Source organism: Petaurus breviceps, unplaced genomic scaffold (assembly GCF_028583685.1).
Source record: "Petaurus breviceps papuanus isolate PSGF00001 unplaced genomic scaffold, PetGlider_PUasm1.0 171, whole genome shotgun sequence".
In the NCBI taxonomy this organism is placed as follows: domain Eukaryota; kingdom Metazoa; phylum Chordata; class Mammalia; order Diprotodontia; family Petauridae; genus Petaurus; species Petaurus breviceps.
Genome location: NW_027185754.1, coordinates 22,744,175 through 22,767,655, shown reverse-complemented (window position 1 = coordinate 22,767,655; position 23,481 = coordinate 22,744,175). Strand labels below are relative to the sequence as shown.

Here is a 23,481-nt window from a genome sequence, read left to right as displayed (position 1 = left end):
AGAGAGAGAGAGACAGAGAGAGAAAGACAGAGAGACAGAGACAGAGACAGACAGAGAGACAGAGACAGAGAGAGAGAGAGAGACAGAGAGACAGAGAGAGACAGAGACAGAGAGACAGAGAGAGACAGAGACAGAGACAGAGAGACAGAGAGAGAGAGAGACAGAGACAGAGACAGAACATTCCTGCCAGAATTGAAAGTCTCTTTCTTCACTCTGGCAGACTATTGGCCTTTTCCTCTCTGAGGATGTACACAGCCTATGCCCACGTCTGTCCAGAAAGGGGGAAATAATGACAAATGTGATGAAAAGAATTTCTGAGATGACTTTATTCCAAGTTGAAGTCCTTTATTCTACTCCATCTGCACTGGTCTTGGCCTTAGGAAGATCTGAGTTCAAATCTCTGAGACTTAGTTTTTTCAACTGTAAAATGGGGGTAATGATACTTGCTCTACCGATTTCCCAGGATTGTTATGAGGAAAGTGTTGTGTGAACCTTAAAGCATTATATAAATGTGAGTAACTACACATCTGAATAGTAGAGATAATAATGCTTATACAAATATATGACATATATATGATGATCAGACTGTGATGAGGTAGAGAGTGCATTGAAGTTAGGAGACTCTTCTAGGTCAGCTGTATGACCTAGAAGCATGTTCCTTCATCTCTCTGAGCCTCTGTTTCTTCCTCTGCAAAATAAGGAGGTTGGGCTAGATGATCTCAAAGGTCCCTTTCAGTTCTGGCAGAGGGTGATTCTCTGAAATGAGTTCTTCTAGCAAGCATCATATAAATGCAGGAAGCTTGGGGTAGCATGATGGATTTGGAATCAGGAAGGTGTGACTTTAAATCCTGCCTCAAACCCGTGTTAGCTATATGGTCTTGGGCGAATTGCTTAATCTCTGTCTCAGTTTCCTCATTCGTGAGATGAGGATAATAATAGCACCTACTTCCCAGGGTTGAGGTGAGGAACAAATGAGATAATGTTTGTAAAGCATTTTGTAACCCTTAAAGCACTATGCAAATCTTGTTATTATTAAATGATTATTAATATGATCATTCTCTAGAATTTCAGCTAATTATTAATATGGGGCTGTAGGATGTTGCAGATGGATAAGGGCAGTGCAGGGGTTTGTTTTTTTATTGCAGAGGGAGGGTGGCTTCTTGGAAAGAATCTGATCTTGGAGTCAGAATATCTGGCTCTGATTCCCAACTGTGCTGTTTACTAGCTTATGTGAATTGGGGTGAGTCATGGCTCTTCTCTGAATCTCAGTTTACTCACTAATGCTAAGTTTTGTGCTCCCAACTTCAACTGGTGATGGTGAGAAAAACTCAAGCCCAAAGCCATATGATGACTTCTACTAGCTTGGAGACCTGTGCTCTTCCAGACATTGCTATCGGGTTAGCTGCCTTGTTCTGCCTGGATTCCTGGACACCTGGATCCTCATAGCCTGGGTTCCTGGGCCAGACAGGAGACTCCACTCCCCACAACTAAAATGGAAATTAACAAGGGAAAAGACCCAAGGCTCAGGCTTGTTTTGGAGGCCATGTGGCCTAAGGAATGGGGAGAAGGAGTTGACCTTCAGGCCTTCTCCCCTTACTATATGGTGAGTAAAAGAGCCCTTCACCCTTAGATAGGAATATAGCAAAACCCACTACAGGTGCTGAATTCAGACTGTTTCAAAGATGCCAATGTTCTGGCTACATATCCAATGGAAATGCTGCTTTCAACCATTAGACTAACACAAGATGTCCACATGTGTTCCAGTCCTTTAGTCTCCTGAAAGTTGATCCATTGCCTTCTGTATAGATGACAGCATGTTTGGTGGTCTAGGCATGTCCTGAACTCCCATTACACTCAAAGGGTCATATAAAAGAACTAAGAGCTCCCATTTTCTGGTGCTTTAAGGTTTATAAAATTCTTTTCTTTCAACAACCTGAGCAGTAGACAATACAAGTACTATTATCCCTTTGTTATCTGAGATTGAGAGAAAGTGACTTGCCTGAGGTTAGAAAACCAATAAGCCTTGGAGCCAGGATGAAAACCCATGTCTTCTAATGTACAATCCAGGTTTGTCTTATTCAGGTCTCAGATTCAGAGACTGTGACTCTAGGGCTGCTTATATCTTCATGCCTGCATGTCAGGTTTTACAAAGTCCCCCAAACAGCTAGTTTCCAAAGCCTCTGACCTTACTAAATGCCTTTCTTTTGATTAATCTCATATGATTTTTCCCAGATTCCTTTCTGTTCCCTGAACTACCATTGTCCTGAGCTATTCATGTCAGCACTTCTCATGCCCCCTTGGCCCCTTTCAGAGGTGACTCATCGTAGAAGTTCTTGTTTCTTTCTCTTTCCATCCCTTCCACTTCTCCCCTAGCCCTGAAACTTTGAAGACTATAGGTTGTTTCCTCTGTCCTTTGCAACATATTGCATGGCACCAATGCTAGGGCTTTGGATTCCTCCAAGAACCTTGCACTTAGATAGCTGGAGGTTCCCAGAGAAACTGACATCCCACTGCATGAAGCTGTGTTCATAGTTCTCTGAAAAATGTCATTTTCTATGATACTTGGGTATCTGATATAAGGGATATGTATTGGCAGCCATAGCTTGGAAAATGAAGGAAGCTCTAGGAGCTCTATCCTGGGTGGTCAGTGATATGTTTCTGTTGAATAAAACTTTTCTTTGGCATTTGATCATAATGATACTAGTAATAGCTAACATTTATATTACCCTTTATAATAACAGCTGACATCTGAATAGCACTTTACATATATTAACTCATTTGAACCTAACAGTAACATTGGTATTATCTCTGTTTTACAGAGAAGGAAACTGAGGCTCATAGAGCTTAAAGAATTTGTCCACAGTCACACCCAGAGAATGAGTGTCAGAGGCAGGCTTTGAACACAGGTGTTCCTAACTCCCAAGTCTATCCACTAGGCTATAGGTTCCCACAGTGGGCTATACTACCGCTGGAGGGTGCTGGAATAATTCAGAGGGGTGGTAGTAGCCTCAGGTGCAACTGGGGGGCGTTGAATAAAAATAAGGGTGTGGTTAGAAGCATAAAGAAAGAAGAAAAGATAAGAAAATTTTGAAAAACTCCGAGTACATGTTTCATCTGTTGTGTAACAGAGTTAAAGTCATAGTGATTACATTATTTTCCAAATAAACACACAAAATGCAAGTTATAAACTATCTGTGGTAAAGTCTGCTGACAGGTCTTAACAAGCAAGTGTTGGCAGGTGAGTGTGTCATGCCTTGTTGGAAAGTCCAGCATGTATAAATAGGAATATGTGTGTGATGATTTGTTCATCATATAATTTCAGTGCAGGAAAAAACCCATAAATTTGCAATAAATTATTAAATTTAAGATGTGTCATTTAAAAATTGTATTTTTTGAAATGATGCAAATTAAAAAAAAACATTAAAGGATTAAAGAGAGTAGATTTCCAGGGAGTGCTGACCATGTTTTTGTTTTGTTTTGAAAAGAAAATGGTAGGCCAAGTAAGTTTGGGAACCTCTGCACTAGGCCATTGCTGTCTCTCTGACATGCATAGTGCCTTGGAACACAGAAGGTTTGCTAACCTGACTCCTTTTTTGTTACAGAGCCAGATTACGCTCATGGATATCCCCGTATTCAAAGCTATACAGCCGGAGGTATGTTTTTTCATGCTAACAGAGTAATATTTATTTATTTTGAGGTTTTTACAAGGAAACTTTGTTTTTGGTTAGCTCTTAAGATCATTGACTTGTACTTTAAAAAGCTATAGTTTCATCACTGTAGGTAGACCCCCCCCCCGCATCCCTTTCTTATGTTAATAGATGACTATTATGAATTACTCTGTATTTCAAAGATGTCTTTATAAATGTATACATCCATGTTGTCTCCCTCAACTAGGTTGTAAGCACCTGGAGAGCAGAAATTATTTTGCTTTTGTCTTTGAATCCCCAGCACACAGCACAATGCCTGATACATAGTACCATAGGTTTTTAATAAATGGTTGTTGATTGATTATATCTAAAAAGAAGTCCATCCTCTGGTGATTGAACCTTTCTACACTTGCCTGGTCTGGGCCTCAGACAGTGGTCACAATAGTGTCTCTGAGACTATCATTAAATCCTTTTCATCTTGCTCAGATCTTCTAGAATTTGTACCTTGAGGCTGTGAGAACTCAGTATCCCTCTTTGCCCCAGGGAGGTATCAAAAGAGAAAATCATGGAAGATGTGCCATGGTGGTTTCAGAATCTTCCTGGACATTTCCATGAATGTCATTAACTTAAGGCTGGACTGATGAGGTAACTAAGGGAGGTCAGGCATAGCCACATCCTAATTAGGGCCCAGGAGATGTGCTGAACTCCACAGGGAAGAGAACTCTTGTCTGGTATCTCACTTTTCTGGGGCTGGGAATCTGCTGCAGACAATGCAAGAAGAGTCCAGCATAATTAGGGGTATTTGGCCAGGCACCTACAAGCCACTACTTCTTTCCCATGGCTTTACTTATTAAAATCATTCCTCATTCTGTATCAGTAGAAGTAGTCATTGTATTTGTGGGACATATTTTGGGAGAACTTTCTTCCCAAAGAAAATGTTCTCTCCTAGTTCATCCAGAATATCAGGGTTTTCTCTTTAGTTATACTTTTGGAATTTTTGGTTCTACCCATTATCAAAATTTCCCAAGTATACATGGTAAGCTTGATGTTTCATCAAATATGAAGGTTCTCCAGAAGACAACACTCATTCTTTTTCTACTGTTTTCTCTTCTGAATCTCTTCAAAACATACCAGCCTTCCTAGAAATGCATATACAGTTCTAGATTTGAATTAATGAAATCAACTACACAAGTATAAAAGGAGCAAGCGGTGAGGCTAGATGTCTGTGGGTGTGGGTGTGCGTGTGTGTGTGCATGTGTATGTATGTGTGTGTGTATATGTGTGTGCATGTGGGTGTATGTATATGTGTGCGTGCGCATGTGTATGTATGTGTGCACGTGTGTGCATGTGTGTATGTGTCTGTGTGTGTGTGTTGAAAGATCTGGGGATATGAGTAGACTCAAAAATCAGTGAGTCAGCGTGTGACATAGAGGCCAGAAAAGCTACTCTCATACTATATTAAGGAAGGATTAAGGTCCAGACTCCAGAAAGTGTTAGTCCTACTGTTCTAGGCTCTAATTAGACCACATTTATAATGTTGTGGTCGGTTCTACCTCCCATATTCTCGAAATGACATTAACAAACTGGAATGTGTCCAGAATAGGGCAACAAGGATGGGGAGAGTACAGCAGACCAGGCAGGATGAAGATAGGATATTTATCCTGAAAATGCAAAGTCTTAGGAGAGGAACGTGACTGAAATGGTCTCTGAATATTTAAAGGGAGATTATGGGAAAGATGATAGAAATAGAGGTAGAATGAACTGCATTCTCTTGTTCAGCCCCTTCATTTTATAGATAGGCAAGTTGAGACCTAGAAATGCAACTGGACTTACCCAGAGTTACCAAAGTACTGGCAGCAGAGCTGGATATTGAACACAGATCTTCACTCCTGATGCAGAATGTTGTGCTGCCCCCAATTCAATTAAATTCAATAAGCATTTTTAGCATGGGTATTTACAATGGGATTAGGCTTATTTTTCTTGGCTCAACATAAACAACCAGAAATCCCAGAGAAGTAGATTTGGGACTCAGTATAGGAAGATATATCCTAACATCATCATTTGTTCAACAACAGAATGGCCTCCTTTGTGAGGTAGTGAACTCACCGTCCCTGGACATCTTCAAGCAAAAGCTGAATGAGTCTTAGTTCTTTAACAAGCGTTAGAGTAACTGTAGTGGGGATTCTGGTTCACAAAGGGGTAGGAGTAGATAAACTCTGATATCCTTTCTAGCTTTGAGATTCCGTGACTGTGGTTATGTGTAATGTCCGGGAATTGAGAACAAATGATCCTTGAGTTAAGGGCTTACATTTTTGGTTATTTTCTTTTTTAACAGCCCAATGACTCAAAACTATTTGGAAAGATAGGCTTATATTTTAACATGATAGCAGACTAAGTGTTTTGGTCATCCACGAATTTATAATTTGTTTTTCATATGAATAAGCCTGAAACAGCGGAAAGAGTACTGCGTCTGAAGTCAGCGGGCCTGGGTTCAGATCCCATTTCCGCTAACGTGACCTGTGTGATCTAGTGAAAGTGCCCTAACGTAGCTAGACTTCAATTTCTTTGTCTGTAAAATGAAGGGTTTAGACTCAATGACCTTTAAGATCACCTCTGGTTTGAAATTTATGAATCTACACAGCAATCTCCTGTAGCCCATTACAGACCAAGAAAGAAATTTTCTCTTATTCATCTTGTGATTATTATTAATACATATTTATATGGCACTTTAAACATTACAAGTCATTTTCCTCCAAGCAATCCCAGGAGGTAGGTCATTAAAGGATTATTATCCTATTTTACAGATTAGAAAACTGAAGCTTGAAAAGGTTAAAGGACAGTTGGACAGTGTCTTGGCAATTATCTAGTCCAATCTCCCATGGATTAATTCTCAGAATTAGAAATACAACATCCAGTTACTCTTAGGCTCATGTACATGGGGAAAATTTATTTATTTTTATGGTCCATGTCCACAGCAATTCTGCAGTTCAAAGTATAGTTATGAAATGTTTTGTTCTTATGCCCACAGTTAGTGAGCAAAATTCTCTAACAATGGACTGGAAGCTAAGCTCCCAACCTTGGTCTAGGGAAGGTCTCCCTCTCCTGTGTAATTCCCATTGTAACCTCATACTCCAAACAAAAGAACACCAAACAATATAAGGAAAGGATTTACCATAGATGTTTATGAGAAATTATATTAAATCCAGAAATTGTATTCTTTAACAAAATAAAAACACACAACTAAATGGAAATAAGGCAGGAATGGGGTAGGGACCAAGTCTGTTTCTTTCAGCACTCCTGCTACTGGAGTGAGCATCCATGATTATAGTCATACAATTCCCAATTTGTCTATTCAGAAGTCGTATCTCATGGCTTTGAAGAGGGGAACTGCAGATGAGGCAAACACTGCCATCATCACACTCGTGACGTGGGATGGCTGCCCCCTCCCTCTTCTCCTTTCCTCAGTCTCCTCCAGAGTCATCTAAACAGAGCCAGCTCATTTATGAAAAACCTCTTTTTTATGTGAAGGTTAGTTTTGCTTTAGTTTTTTTTTTCTTCCCAAACTGTGAAGAACTGCAGCTCCCCAGGTGTCTGTAGCCAAACTGTCCCTTGCCAGAGATTGTCATAGAAAGTATCTCACAGGTCATTCAGTCCAATCTCCAGAACCTTTTTTTTTTATAATATTCCCCAGTGTTTTCTCATCCATCTTTTTAGTGTTAAGAGTGCTAGTCCAATTCAGTTTACATACTTGGTGAGCAATGTCCAGGCTGTTACCTTTGCTTATGGTTAATCATTATCTCTTCTCTTGAGAGCATTCAGTAGAAGAGAAGGGAGGTATTTTCTAGGAGTTCTTTCCTTGTGGAGCATCTTTCATTATTTCCAGAAGCTATAGGGTATAGCAGCATATAGATACTGCCAGGACACATCTGGACACATTGATAATAGTGAAGACACAACTAAAAAGATAAGAGTTGTAACTGCTACTTAAATAGCCCTCACCACCATTAGTTTATCTGGATAAGCCATTAGGTTTTAGTGCTGAGGGCTTAGTAGGCTTAGTAAATTTGTTGACTTGGCTTATGTGTACAAATTGGTATTGCTATATCGTCCAGTAGAATCTTAACTAGTTGCCAAAGATGTTGTTATAGTGTATCTCCAGTTCTTTTATGGATTGGATTAGAAGGAAAGATCCACAGAAGACCCATAATTGAACCCCACCTCTGCAACTTATGTGACCCTGGGCAAATAAATTTACGAATGAGTCCTCAGTTAACTTTCTCCTTCTATAAGAGAGGGTTTTGGACTAGTTGATCTTTCAAGTTTCTTCTAGCTCTAAATCCCACTTCCTATTAGTGTGTGACCTTGGTGCAGTCATATGCCCTTTCTAAACCTCAGCTTCCTCAACTACTAACTGAAGGAGTTGTATTAGGTAATTGTAAGATCATAGATTTATATCTAGAAGGGACTTTAGAGGCCATCTGGTCCAGAGGTTCTTCACCTTTTTCTTCTTCACCTAATAGGGGTCTCATGGACCCCTTTTAGCAGTCTGGTGATGCCTATGAAGTCTTGCTCAAAATAATGTTTTTAAATGCATAAACAAAATACAAAGGATCCCAAAGGAAACCAATTATGTTGAAATGATTATGAATATATTAAAATAAAAACAAGCTTATGAACCCCACATTAAGAATCTCTGACCTAGTACAACCTTTTCATTTTACAGACAGGGAAACTGATCCTGAAGGGTTACATGACTTGCATTTAACAAAGGTTAAGCCAGTATTTGAACCGAGTCCTCTTACTCCAAATCTCATGCACTTTCCACTGCTCTACTCTGTCTTCCCCCCAAAAAGCAACTGTCTTCGGCATTAGCTATAGGGTCCCTGAAAGCCCTAATGAACAAAATAAATATAACCAATAAGATCCCTTCCAGCTTCAATATTTTATGCTTTAATGTTTAAAACCACTTTCTTCATCTTCTCCATCAAAAGAACAGCACCTGACTCCCCTTTGCAACTGCCTCAACTCCACTGTGACACTATCATCAGCTAGTGCTAAATTGAAACTTCTTAAGCCATGATTCCTGCTAGGGCTATTATTTGGTTCCCTTTCTTGTCTTCTTGTCCTGTGTCTTCTCTACCTCCTTTCCGTACCACCAAGGTGGGCTTATCAGTGATTTTCTACCAGCACATTAGGGAGAGTGTGTTTCACATAGCTTCGTAGGGCCGTGACCCCAGGCAGGAAGCACAACTGAGGACCGTTAATGGACTCTATTTAAAGCAGGGTTCCTAGGATGTGATTTTGATGGAGTGAGAATTACTGAGAGGGTCTGTTTTTCTGCTCAGCCACGTTCTTGCCAGCAGCTAGGGTTCAGCTGGTCAGCACCATCCTTTAAAGATGAAAATTTATGATGCTCATCACTACCTGAGAATGGAAATGTTGCCTGACATGACGGCGGCTCTTCTTGCCGTTCCAGGGGCCTGCCCTATTTCGAGAGCTATAAGAGCAAAAACATAAGACTTGGAGGAAACCATGCAGACGATGAGTTCAGGGTTGGCGGAGAGTAAGGAAAATGCAAGTATGCAAACACCACACTGTAGCTGCCCAGTTCTCTGGTGACTGAAACAAGTGACTAATTTTATCAGGACTTGGCGGGTTAACGCAGATACAGAGGCAGTGGAATTGCTCACAGCTGTGTTTAGTTTCCACGTTGTGTGAAATTCCTGATGGCATGGGTTCTAAGGTGCCTTGGTCACTACTACTAGCATAGCAAGGTCTCCCTTCATGTGAAGGATGGACTAGAGGGGAGCAAGGAGCAAAAGTGAGAAGGCCTGTTAGGAGGTGATTGCAGTAGGCCAGGCAGGTGAAAATGAGAGGCTGTAATAAGATAGAGGTATTTGGAAACACAGAGAGAGGAGAGATATCAATAGAAGTCATGGAGAATGAGAATAATAATTCCTATTTCTGTTGGGATGTAAGGTCTCCAAAGTGATTTCCTCACAGCAGATCTGTGAAATCAGTAGTATTAGCATTGTTATCCCCATTTTATAGAAGAGGAAATTAAGACCGAGAGGGTTGAAAGGTATTAGCCCAACTCATCAAGCTAGTAGTTTTTAGGATTTGAACTTTGAGTCTTCTGACTCCAGGCCATGTATTCTTTCCATGCCTCTGTGATGCTTGAATATTTCTCAGTTATTCTAGGGCTCTGTGATGACTTCAGTCTAATGAAGTTCAGAGGAAATTTAATAGTGAAGTCTTTTGGGAGAGTGCTAGGGAGGGGACAATATTTGTCCAGTTTGGTATAGTGTCTTTCCCTTTCCCTGGAACATTAACCATCAAATAAATTCACAATTACGTAGCATTCTCAGGGTGTGGAACTAAATCCTTCACGTTTCAGAGTTGAGTTTAAAATGTCAGAACTGTTTGTATCATTAATGTTGAGGTTATTGAATCACTTCAAGAGAAAACTGTTCTTAAAATGGGCTTCAAGTCAGCAGTGTCTGCTCACTTACTGGCAGGGGATCCATGAGTACACAGCACTCAGCAACATACTGACCTTCCCTGCCTCTGCAGCCAAACTCCTCCAGCCTCTACAAAGAGAACATGATGATTTCAGACACCTAGGGTGCCCGGCATTCTCAGGGATAAAAGAGATATGGAAGTCAGTGGTGAAAGGGTAGATGAAAACTCAATGGTGTATTCACAGTAGATGTCCAGTAAATATTTGTTGATCCAGATTTATCAAGCATTTATTAAGCATCTGATGAATATAAGAATGCTGTACTAGGTACTGAGGAAGATATAAAGAATAGCTGAGATGGAGTCCATTCCCTCATGGAGCTCACAGCCTAATGAGGAGATGTGGTACTAATATTGATAACTAATTCAAAGCCCTAGAGAATGTGTATGTCATTGTATAGCTCTTGTGCCTATGTGAGATCTGAAGGGAAAGGTTGTAACTGACTAGGATGATAAAGGAAGTTTCATGTAAGAGATGGCATTTGAGTTGAACATTAAAGGATATAGATGTAGAAGGAGAAGAAAGCCATTCTAAACTTAGAGAAAAGAATGTGTACAGGGAATGGCAAGTAGCTCATTTATCTGAGATGTAGAGTCTCTGTAGGGGAAGCAAAAGCTGAAAAGGTGGGAAGGAAGATTTTGAGTAGCAGGCAGCAGAGTTTCACTTTTATTCATAAGGTAATAGAGAACTCTAGAGATTTTTGAGTAGAGGAGAGATATAACCAGATCTGTGCATAAGAAAGACTAGCATGGTGTCATGTGAAGGAAACATTACAAGGGGAAGAGAGGAAGACCTTCCACCATTGGATTCCCCTATTGATAAGGCCATATTTGTTCCTGGTGTTGAATTACTTGATTACACCTATATACTTAGGTGGCAAGAACTTTCTTTTCTGGCTCTCCAGACTCAGAAACCATTTTGCATGAATCACAACTGTCTGTTAGGTAAGGAGACCAAAGGAGAGAAAGAAGGACTGGTTAGACCGAAAAGAAAAGAACCAAGAGAGAATGGTGTTGTTGAGGCCAAGAGAATATCCAGAAAGAGGGAATGGTTGACTTTGTTTTTAAAAATTGCTGTTCTTATGAGACATTCTAGCTTTTATTGTCCTCTGCTGCATGAAGAATGGAAGTCCACGCTGCCCCTTTGGATCTCCTGCTCTTATGGCAAAGAGATGACAGTAAGAATGCCCTCAATAATAAATCTAGAGTACAGTGTACCATTCTGAGAGCCACATTTTAGGGAGGATTGTGACAAACTGAAGCATGTCCAGTGGAGGGTGGACCAGAATGTAGAAGGACACTAAAACTGTGAATGAGGATCTTTTGAAGTAATGGGGCCTTCTTATTCTGGAAGAGAGAAGATGAGGGAGCCATGATTATTGTCTTCAAATATCTGAAGGGCTTTCACATGGAAGAAGTCATCCTTGGTTAAGTAGGGGTTGATATGACCCAAAGATGCCTTCCAGTTCTGATAGTCTGTTTCAATATGTTTATTCCATATACCATTTACCAGATTGGTCGTTTCACAATTACATTGTATTTGGATCATTACCCACCCTTCCCTTGACAATGAAAATAAAAACAAACACTCCACACTAACATCATTTGGAACACGTGACTGACTCCAGCTGGGCTCTCCCCAGCATTCATTTCTCACTCCAGTTGTCTCCACCCCATTCAGCTTACATCAACTCAGGCACTACCCCCCTGGCCCAGAAATATGTTTTAATTTATCACAATGTTCCTGTGGTACTTACAGCCCCTAGTAACATCATTTTACCTAACATTATGCTTACACAGAACCAATTAATGACTTTGGGAAGGGGATAGGGTGAGGGTGAGAGGGGAAGTCCCTGTAAGGACAGGAAGTATTTCTTTTGAATGGTAATTGTCCCATCTGTCCATGAACCCTGCAAAGCTCTGCAGGATAGGCAGGCAAGGGGAGAGGATCTATGTTTAGAGAAAAAGACTTAGTTGAAAAAATGTTTGGCTAAAAAACAAGAGTTTCCCAAAAGCTTCTGAGGAATTTCTATTTTAATCCTTCATTATAACTCTGACCCACGGACAGTTGGCCTTTGTTTGAATGTTTTGGGTGCTTAGCTTAGACTGATGAGTTAAAAGATTGAAAATTTTGACAGTCATTTTTTTTGTAGATAATGGTGTCTGTGTTAATGACTTTTTCTCAGTACAATAGGTTGCAGGTTCCCACAGCAGGAGAACTTACATGTCTCCGGAAACCTTGTTCTGCACTACCCTTAGAGTCCACCACACAGGCAGCCTACTGTTCAGGCAGGGCTAGCCCGAGCAAGTTAGAGAGAAAATGCTGAAACTGACCATGGTGTTGGTGAGGCAACAATCTTCTCCAACCTGGCCACTGGAGCTTAGAGATATAATATGACACTGTGGAAAATCAGGTTACCTATGGCCAAGTGTCTTAGGTTTGAAAGCTGTTTCTGCCATTAATTCACTGTGTAATAGTGGGCAAGTCATTTATGGCAGCTAGGTGGTGCAGTAGGAAGAGTGTTGTCTCTGGAATCAGGAAGATTTGAGTTTATTAAATACAGCCTTAGATACTTACTATCTGTGTGACCCAAGGAAAGTCACTTAATTTTTGTTTGCCTCGGTTTCCCTGACAGTAAACTGGAGATAATAATCACACCTACTTCCCAAGGTTGTTGTGAGAATCAAATGAGATAGTATTTGTAAAGTGCTTAGCATAGTGCCCCACACATAGCAGGTGCTAGAAAAATGTTCGCTATTATTCTTATCATTCTCTGTTATGAACCTCAATTATCCCATCTGCAAAATGGGAATGATAATAATTACACTATCTGCTTCATAATATAATATGTATAACCATAATATGTTGTACTAGTGCTTAAAAGGGCTGGTGCTTAAGAGTTATTCTGCAGGCTTTCATAGGAGTGCTTTGGCTTAAGGGAAGTATTAGTTTGGGCCATTGGCAATACTGACCCAGCAGAGAGAGGAGGATGGGCAGCATGTTGCTTCCAAGAAAGAACAGTGTTAGAGGCAGGGAAATGGAGCCAGACAAACCGTCCTTTCCCATGTGCCTAATGCTCTGCTGTGTACTGTATTCTCCTTGGTGGTGACTTCCCATGTTAGAACCTTGCCATGAATTTATTTTTATGTCTTCTGCCTTGTTCTTGGATTTGGTTAAACTCTAGCTTGACCCCAGGTAGTATCACGATAGATTATTCTCACACTTAAACTCCAGTGGCTCCCTGTTGCTTTCGGGTCAATACAGACTCCTCCATGTGGCATTTAAAGCCCTTTACAACCTGGTTCCCACCTACTTTTCCAGCCTATATTCCTTACCTTCACACTTTTAAGATTTAGCCCAATGGGCCTTGATATTCCTCACAGATAACATTCTATCTCCAGTCTCCCTGCCTAGGCACACAGACTGTTCTCTGTGCCTGCAGTGCCCTCCTTCCTCACCACCACCTCTGGGAATCACTAGTTGCCTTTAAATTTCAGCCCAAGGGCAATCTTCCACTTGCAGATTTTCCTAATCATTCTAACTACTAGAGATTGCCAGACCCCAGTTACCTTGTATCAGAGTATTTGTTTTAGGTGTGATTATCTGTGTGCATGTTGTCTTCCCTGATAGATGTACATGCCTCGTGGATGGGAACTGTTTAATTTATGTCTTTATATCTATTGCCACATACAGTGTGGCATGTGCTGGTTGTTGTGTTTGTCTTTCATTCTCAAAGAGGACCACGACATCAGGGAGATGATGCCATGACTTGCAGTTGACTTGGATTTGAATGAAGCAGTGCTGCAAGGTCACCAGCCTCATTTCTCCTCCAGAGCCATGTGGGTCCGGTGGTCATATAGCCATCAGTATGCCTGGAGATAGCCAGGATGCAATGGGAGACCCTGGCCCTTTTAGGCTAAGGTCTTTTCAGGTTCTCACTTTGAGTGAGGCAACACTCATTCAGAGACTAGGCCTCTTTAAGAAGTGGGTCAAGGGATAGCCCCTTGTATAAGAAAAAAAAAAAGAAATTCAAACTGGGAGGGGACACCCTCAGGGTTCCTGGCCAAAAGAGAAACAGTTACTATTTACTTTCACTCTGAGTTCAGAAGGTCCCAAAAAATAACCATTAAGTGGTGCTTGGGCAGGGACCTATTGTTGTCCAATCTATGAGCTACAGAATGAAATGGGTTTAGGATTTGGTCTTTGAGAAAGAAATCTAGCCAGTAAATCCCAAGTTAATGAGGCAGCTTTTGACCATCAAAGTTTACCTTCCTTTGGAGAGGAGAAGGTCAGGTAGAGGGAGATGGAGTCAGAGAAGACAAGCTGTTACCCAACTGGCTGGGTCCCCATTCAGACAGCTCAAACTATTCACAGGTTTTGTTTGTCCTTTGTTCTCAAAGAAGACCATGACATCAGGGAGATGATGACATGACTTGCAGTTGACTTTGATTTGAGTGAGGGAGGGCTACCCAAGGTCACTAGCCTCACTTTCTCCTCCAGACCCATCTAGGTCCAGTGGCCAGATAGTCATCACAGAGTGGCATGTGTCAGACATAGGAAATGCTTGATAATTATTTGTTGGTTGATTAATGATAACTTGGACCATAACCTTTCTTCTTGGAATTTCTTCCTTGTTATCTTTGCTTTGTAATGTTGTCTCAAGACTCAACTTTTTAAATCTTCTCTAAGAGATTTGGCTCAAAAATAAAAGGCTCTATTCCTGTCTTAATCATACAATGTGGTGGATTCAAGCAATTCTCAGTTTTGAATTTCTATAGCCAATCTCTGTATTTTAGGACTCTGAAATACCTACCCCACCCTTTCACCTACCCTGTTCAATGGACACCTATGCTTTGGAGTTAAGTGAATTTGACAAAGTAAGCCATGTTCCCTGTTTCCAATTCTGTAAAAGGAAGGGGCTTGTCTATACATTCTCTAATAGTTCTTCCAGTTCTAATACTCTGTATTTTAAGGTCTCTTCTGGTTCTGATATTGTCAAGTCCTCTGCCCCTTTGACCTTTTGTATAGATTCTGTGTGACTGCTGACAGATCAGGCATTCCCGAGAGTGGAGATCAGGTCTGGAGATGCTTCACAGACCCTGTTTATCTCTGATTCTCCCAGGAGAAGTGCTTGGCCTTGGGAGAAGCAGAGAAAAATTTGCCTGCAGGAATTAATTTGCAAAGAAAATGTTAGTATCAGTGACATTATTTGAAAAAAAAATACAGTATCTTCCTAGGCACATACCTGTTTTGTTTGATTAGTCTTTGTTTAAAAAAATGTTAACAGCAAAAGTAATAACCCACATTTCTATATTTCATTAAGAGTTACAAAATAATTTTCTCATGACAACTAAGGAACATAATTATTATTATCCCTGTTTTATTGAGAAGGAAATTAAGACACAGAGAGGTAAAAGATCATAGCCCAGGATGACATAGTTCATCAGTATCAGAACTGAGACCCAAACTGAGGTCTCTGGGCTCTAAGACCATGGTTCTTTCCACTCTTTTTGTCCCTGGTCTCAGTTTCCCTTGACTTCCCAGCCATAGAAAATGGGAATTCTTGAGGGGTAACTAATTGTCTTAATATAACTTGAATGAGATTTGATATTCCAGATAGGGAGTGGGGTTGGAGGGGTGGGAGATAGGAGAATGGTGGAGGGGTGATTGGTTGATATTCAAACTCCCTACAGTCAAGAAAATAGACTCTCAGCTGTAGGCCTTTCTTTGGCAGGGTAACCCAGGGGATTTTGGCTTCCCTCAGTTTCTTCATTTAGTTGAATAGGGAAGCTACTGAGGACCTTATAGTAATGTGGTGGGTATGTACCACTGTTCAATTTGGGAATATGTCCAGGGGAGGAAGTGTATCAGGAGCTGAGGGTGGCTTGTACAGACTCAGTGTATGGGGCCATGTAGGAGCCCCCAGGATATATTCTCTGATGTTGGGATAAGTTTGTGATGGTGAATGTATATGGTGTTTATGAGATGTTATTAACAGATATAAAAGATAGTAGATAGGTGACTCCCTCAACAGAGCTCTTATTGGCTCAGGTTTGGACCAGCCCTGGAGGTTTAACTATCTCAGGAAGACAAACGGGCTCATCCCTCATTATCTAGGAATGTAGGCTCTCAATTTACTCTGGTCATCTCTGCAGTTTGTAGGATGTTTAGTCATATGGTGCACATATACATGATCCCAGGTGTGGTGTTTGAGATCACCTGGAAATGAAGGCATGAAGCCGGTGAACGGGAAACAACCACCTTGAAGTCAGGAGATCAGAGTTCCAATTTTGGCTTTGTCAATAATTTGCTATGTGATATTGGCCAAGTTTCTTCCTCAGTTTTTCCACGTGTAAAATGAGGGAGTTGTACTAAATGACTTCTTAAAGTGCCTTCTAATTGAGTGGGAAAGGTGAAACTTCTCAGCCCATAAGTTTTCTTGTGGGAGCAAGCCTGAGTTTCTGCTTCTCCCTTTCCCCTTCTTTCCCCCTTCTTTACTACTGCCACAGCAGCATTAGGCCTCTTCAGGAGTCTTTTGACTTCCACCGTAGTTTGCCACACCCTTATCAGCATTAGGCCTGTTAGGGGTTTTTGACCTCCACCCTTGCTGGTGTTTGCCAAATCTGCCTCCTGGCCAACAGGGGATAGTGGCAAGTTTCTCTGTTATTTGCCATTGGGGAAGATTTTCAGAGCAGAGATTTGAACCCATCTCCCAGCCAGTGGGAGAAAGGACAGCTGGGGGGGGGGGGCTTGACTGGGTTGGGGTATAAATTCTTGTTCCTTCTTCTATAACCTGCTTCCCTGTTTTTATCCTGAGAAATCTCTGTGCTCTTGATTAAATTTTGAATGGGGGTTTTCACCCCACACATAATGTTCTATGATTTTTACCTCAGTCAATTGGAAGCCCTACTGTTTATGTTTTTTTTTCCTAAAGAATAACTCATTGTTTGAAAAACAAACTACAAACCAGTTCTTCTTCCTTATAGTTGTCAACTGAACACATGAAATTCAAAAGGACTAAAAATCATGGATGAGAGATGTCAAGGTTATTATACACCCAATGACTTCTTATCCACAAAATCAAGAAAAATTCAGCCAGCCATTTGTTTATTTTAATCTTAGGTAAAAACTGAGGTCCCCACTTCTGCCACTAGCCTAGTTCGTCTCACTGCTAGAATATTTTAATAGTTTTTAATTGGCCTTTTCTTCCATCCTCTCCCCTATCCCATATATTCCTTCTTTAATCCCTCCCTGAATACTTCACCAGTTTTCCCAACACTCTGTTATGATGACATCATTCCCCTATTCAAAAACCACCAGTGATTCCCAGAAGTTGCTTGCTGAATAAACTATAAATTCTTGACTCTGGTATTTCAAATTCTTTTTTACTCCAAAATACTTGTCTAGCCTTATATCACACTACTCCCCAGCATGTACTCTTATGTTTTTGCCAAACTGAATTATTCTCCATTCTCTGTTCACTTCCTAACCTCTCTTTTCCCTTTCCCTTTGCTTTTCGTTACCTACAGTTTCTGGAATGGACTCCCTCATGCTTCCTGCCATTCCTGTATCTATCTGTTGATGTCCCACCATTCTTTTAAGGTCCACCTTCTCCATGAAGCCTTTTCAGTCTCCCCAGCTAAAAGTGATTCTTATCTCTTCATATTTTTAGATCTCTGAATTTCGTCTAAACTTCCCTATTCCTATTCACCCTTCCATCATAGCTGTCTGTAAATTTGTCCCTCTCCCCATTGAAACATAAGAACCTCGAGAGAAAGATCTTTGTTTTGTCTCTCGTTGTGCTCTTAACATCTAAAATAATATAGAAGGCACTGCCATCCTTTGTTCAGCTCCCTTTTAGTCCCTTCCACTACCTAGTATACATACCCTTCTAGCCTTCATTTTTCTTATTCCACTGGATATTCATATATCTCTGTTGAAAGGATATTATCAACTTCATTTTCCACTTGATGAAATTTTGATCCAAAGGAGCATAGTGACTTAGCTAAGGGCATATACCTGTCAAGAGGCAGAGCCAGGACCTTGGCTTGGTCATCTCATTCCCACCTCCAGACTCTTTCCATTAGACTTACACTATTTCTCTGCCATTTGATCAATTACCTGATAATACCCATTTCCCCAGAGTTTTAATCTTATAGTGCATTATCTTTATAAAAACTCTGTGAGGTAGATTGTATGAGTATTATTTCACCCACCTCATAGGAAGGAAAACTGAGGTTCAGAGGAGTTAAGTGAAAAGATCCTAAGAGTTTAGGTCTGGGAAGAACTTTAGAGAAAAGTGAATCCATCCTGAGGAAATGGATGCCCAGAGAGGAAAAGTGACATAAGGACCTAAGGTACACGGTCAATAAATATTAGACTTAGGATTCCAAATCTAGGCTCCCTGACTTCAGGACCTTCCTTCTTTTTCTGTTTGTTTTTTTTGGGGGGGGGAGCAGAAGGATATTGAGAAATGGTTTCTGTTCTCCAAAGGAAGAGCAAGAAAATCCACCAACATTCCAAGGACTTGGATTTTGGAGAATCTTTTATTTAAAGCTCACCTTCAGGACTTGCTAGTTGTATGCCTATAGGCAAGTCTCTTCAACTCTTTGGTCTTTTTTGTTTGTTTTCTCATCTATAAAGCAAAGATAGCATTTTCATTTTAGTGATATTGTGAGGGGAACACATTGTAGACCTTAAAATGCCATAGAAATGCTGCTATTATTACTATTTTCACAGCTCTCATATGTGAATCATGTAACCAGCCTAGAATGATCTTTGCAGCAAAATACCTGCTGTTGTGGTCCCTGCCAGGAACCAGAGCAGGAATTGTGTTTCAACCCTAGTTCCTTCCCTAGAGGGTTGGGGATACAGGCATAGTGGGTGAAGCCTACTTATGGAAAAGCCCAAAGTCTGAGAGAAGTAGATTTGGGGATGGACCTTTCTAGGCATGGTAGAAGAGGGGAAAAGGAATGAACAAACACTTAGGGGACTCAATTTTTTGGTGAGCCAACTCTCTGTAAGCCCAGGATTTATGTAGAATCAAAAACCTGTGCCTGATAAAAATGTATGTGCTCCCCAACTTTCAAGGTGTTTTTTTTTAGTTTCCTAGTAGAAGCACCTCCTGAAAAATTCCAACCCTGTTTCAGTTAAAACTAAAAGAATTTCCTACTTTTGGGTCAGTATGAGAGGGGATGTGGTACAGAAAAATTAATGTGCCTCTAAGCAGAAGCAGATTATCCAGTAGGTATAGTAGGTAGGTATCCAGTAAGCATTTTCCTAGTGTTATTTTGGATTTCTCTTTTTTTTTTGGCAGAACATTTCCCCTTTTATGGGTGAGGACAAGGGGAAGAGATGATATAGCATGGAATACCAAAGCAGTGGCTTCTCTTAAGAGTGGAAGAGAGGGAAAAGGGTCAGAGCGGACAGAATTCTAAACCTGAGTCAGGAAGACCTGGGTTTTGTGGCAGGTGAAAGGTGAATGACTGAGGAAAAAAAGGTTTGATCTTCTGAGTATATGGATTTATTAAGCAATGCATGGTAATTGCCCAACAAACCAGGACCAGACCTCCTCAGTTTAGGCCTGGACCTCGAATATAGGGGAAGATAGACTTTTATACATTAAAATAATAAACCAAATAAGGCCAATTAATTAAAAGGAAATGATGTAGCATTAGGTAATCTGATTTCTAATTGGAGGAAAGATTAAGAACTTTTCTAAGTTGGGAGGGGAACACTAAATAGGTGCAATTCCCTGATTTCAGAGAAAGAGGTGTCCTATGTCTCCCATGTGTCTATATAATCAAAGGAACATGGAAACAATAGCTGATTGATCAATATGGGGTCAGTTTTCAGATAAGCCATAGGGGTTGCTTGAAATATACAATAGTGAGAACACCCCTTGCATCAACCATTGAATTGAATCCTGGTCAGAATAACCTAGATCCTAAGTTATGGGTCTCTTAGTAGCAGGGAGAGGTGACCCTGTTTCCCAGTCATGCAGACTGAGTTCAAACAATGTAATAAGGTTTTCTCACAAGACAGAAATTGGACTAGACCCATAACTGAGTAAAATACTAAGCTAGCTCCAGAATTTACTCACAAGATGGGCTCAGTGTGGTTGACTCAGTTCCTACAATTAATTCCTACTTGGTGTACTCATCCCTTCAATTCCCTCAATTTGAAGCTTACTGCAGATATTTATTGTCTGTATGACCCTGGGTCAGTCACTTAAAATCTGTGGGCCTTAGTGTCCCCCTTTGTAAAATGAGGGAATTGGACTTGATCACCACTAAGGTCCCTTCCAGATAAAATCTCTGATTATGATCTGCCTGGTACTTGAACCAGGTAAGCACCAAGTAAGAAGCAACTGATTGATTCATTGCTTTGGGCTCCAGACTCACCACATCATCCACATATGCTGCATTTTTATTTTGCATGTGCAGACAGACAGGGAAACTGAGGGTGGAGATAAAAGGGCATTGGTCTTAGTATCAGAAGGGTTATTAGGAAGGGAACATGAACCCTCAGTATATACTCAAGGAAGTAAGGACTAGAAAGAAAATGGTGATGAAGGAGTGTGGTCTATTTCTTTGTTTCCTAGGGGTGCTTTGTTTAAAAAAAATTTTTTGGAGGGTGAAACAGGGAAGGCACTTTCCATTACTGCTCTTGCTATTGTTGTTGTCTAGATCAGATGGTATGGGAGGGGCATAAGCACACCAGGATATTATTATCAGCAGTTTAACTTCTTATCAGTGGGAAAGTTCTCTAAATGCTCCTATTTGCAGATGACTGTGCTGATTGTATCTAGCTTTGAGAAACTCCAGGGTCTCATTAAAGATCTATGGTCATTCAAGAGAAATCAGTTTATCAGTCAGGGTTGAACTCAGCTCTTCCTGGCTGCAGGTCCCATGGTCTCTATCCAGTGCACACCTAGCTGCCTAAGTGTAAGACACCAGCACTTAGGGGCAGTGGCTTTAGACTAGGGACTAGGGCAAAGAGTGTTTAGAGGCCTGAGGTTATGTACTGGGCAAGAAATAGGAATAGAAGCAAGTAATAGCTATGTAACTTTTAATCCAGGGCAGGTCTCAGATTCAGCCTGCAACCCAACCTGAGGCCTGTAGCTAACTGGCCTTGGCAGAGAGTTCAGGCGAAGGGGAGACTACAGTTCTGTCACTGACCCTGCAGAATTTTCCAGATAGCTGACAGGGGCTAGAGACAACAGGTCTGTTGGACCTCCAGTTAGAGGCAAGCCTGTACTTGGATTATGCAGACTCAAACCTGGATCAAAAGTTGTCAAAACTAGAACTAGAAGTAAAGCCATCAGACTTTGCTTTAGATAATGCTCTTTGAGTGCATTGAAAGTTTACAGGTCCCTGGTCTGGGATTCCTTTGATCCTTAAAGAATATTATACTCAACACCCAGAGAAATCAGCAACAGAACCCCAGAAAATGCTAATTTATACCCCCAAAAGTTCAGACATTCTCTCCAGAAGTACACAGAGTCAGGCCCTAACATAAAGTCCCAGGTTGGGAAGTAAGGCTTGATGTCAGGAGGTATGAAGAATGAGTAAACAAAAACAAAAACCACAACAATGATAATAGGACTCCCACCATAAAGGGCTATTAGGGAAAGAAGGATGCTCAAGACATAAGCCCAGAAGAAGGAAATAGCTCCAAAACATTTACAAGCAAAGTAAAATAAACAAAACAACCCCAAACAACTCACAGTCTGGACACAAGGTCAGTTAGAATTCGTGGGAAAAAAAGTGAAGCAGGAGCTTTTTTTTAATGTTAAAAGATGATTTGGGAAATGAATTGAGGGCATCAGAGGAAAGAAACGAGAGCTATGGAAGAAAAACTTGGAAAGAGAATTAACTGGGTAATACAAGAGGTACAAAATGGACCAAATGGAAGTTAATGACTCCATGAGACAATGAGAAATATTCAGTTCAAAAGACTGAAAATAGGACAGGATAATATATATTTCACATAAAAAAATCACAACTGACCTGATAAACAGATCAAGAAGAGATAAATTAAAAATCTTTGGATTAGGCAGAGCCAAGATGATAGACTATCAGGAGGAAATACAACCAATATTCCTCTAGCATAACTCCTTCACAAAATGCACCAGACCAAATCCTGATTGGAATATCCGAGAAAAAAACTCACAGTGACTCATATTTCCAGACAATTTCATCATAGGAAGACAAACAAAAAGGTCTGTGGACACTCAGAATGGGGGTCTTTGTGAGGGTCCAGTATACAGAATATTCCAGTGCACAGGGACTAAAAGAGGACCAAGACTGGGCACAAGTGCAATATGGGGCACCACAGCCTATTGTAGGGTATAAGAACAGAGACCAAGTAAAAGCTCTATCTTTTGTTAATCAGTTCCTCTCAGCAAAATAATGATCCAAGACAGTTACAAAAGACTCATGATAGAAAATGCTATCCATATCCAGAAAAAAACTGATGGACTCTGAATACAGATTGAAGCATACTATTTTCACTTAATTTTTTTTCTTTGTTTTTTTTCCTTTTGGTCTATTTCTTCTTTCAGAACATAACTAATGTAGAAATATGTTTTATTTGATTACACATATATAATCTATATAAAATCGTCTACCATAGGAAGATGGGAAGTGAGTGAGGGAGAAAAATTAAAACTGGGTCTGTGCAATATTTCTGCAGACTTGCCGGTGGTTAAAAGTTCTAGTAGACCAGGAGAGGAATCTGCAGGAGAGGAGGACAGGGATCAGATTTTTTTCCCTTGAATCAAACCACTTACACTACAAGCTTGCAGGTTCCTGACGCTGAAACCGTAGAATAATGTAAAACTCAATTCTCCCTTCCCCCACCCCCAAATTCACAGAAGGCCCTAAGGGGACAAAAGCTGATCTCAGACTTTCAACTACCGTGTTTCCCCGATAATAAGACCTATCCCGAAAATAAGCCCTCCCCTTACTGTGTAAGATTCCTCTAAAATAAGCCCTCCCCAGAAAATAAGCCCTATTGAGATTACTACTGTAGTGAAGGTGATCCCCTGCGCTACACGCTACATTACGGTACCCTCTGTATGCACTGTTCCCTCCCCCCCGTGAAACGCACGCCGCTCTCCGAGCTGCATCCAGTCAGAGCTGCAGCAGTGAGTGTGTCATCCTGTCCTTCCCCAGTGATTTGCTTATTGAATAAAGGTACATTTTTTTGTTCACATTTACCTGTTTATTAAAATTGCTGTCAATGTTCATTAAAAAAAGCCCTCCCCTGAAAATAAGCCCTCTGGTGTTTTTCTGTCCAAAAAAAATAATA

General features: G+C 40.7%; 1 protein-coding gene across 3 annotated transcripts in view; it reads left to right on the top strand.

Moving 5' to 3' along the window:
- RALGPS1 (Ral GEF with PH domain and SH3 binding motif 1) overlaps positions 1 to 23,481 on the top strand; it is a 624,901-nt gene that overhangs the window by 118,502 nt on the left and 482,918 nt on the right. For all 3 annotated transcript variants that reach the window (XM_069082706.1, XM_069082704.1, XM_069082705.1), the window contains one exon: positions 3,603 to 3,653. In XM_069082706.1, the coding sequence (XP_068938807.1) occupies positions 3,603 to 3,653 (51 nt within the window). The remainder of the gene's footprint in view (positions 1 to 3,602; positions 3,654 to 23,481) is intronic.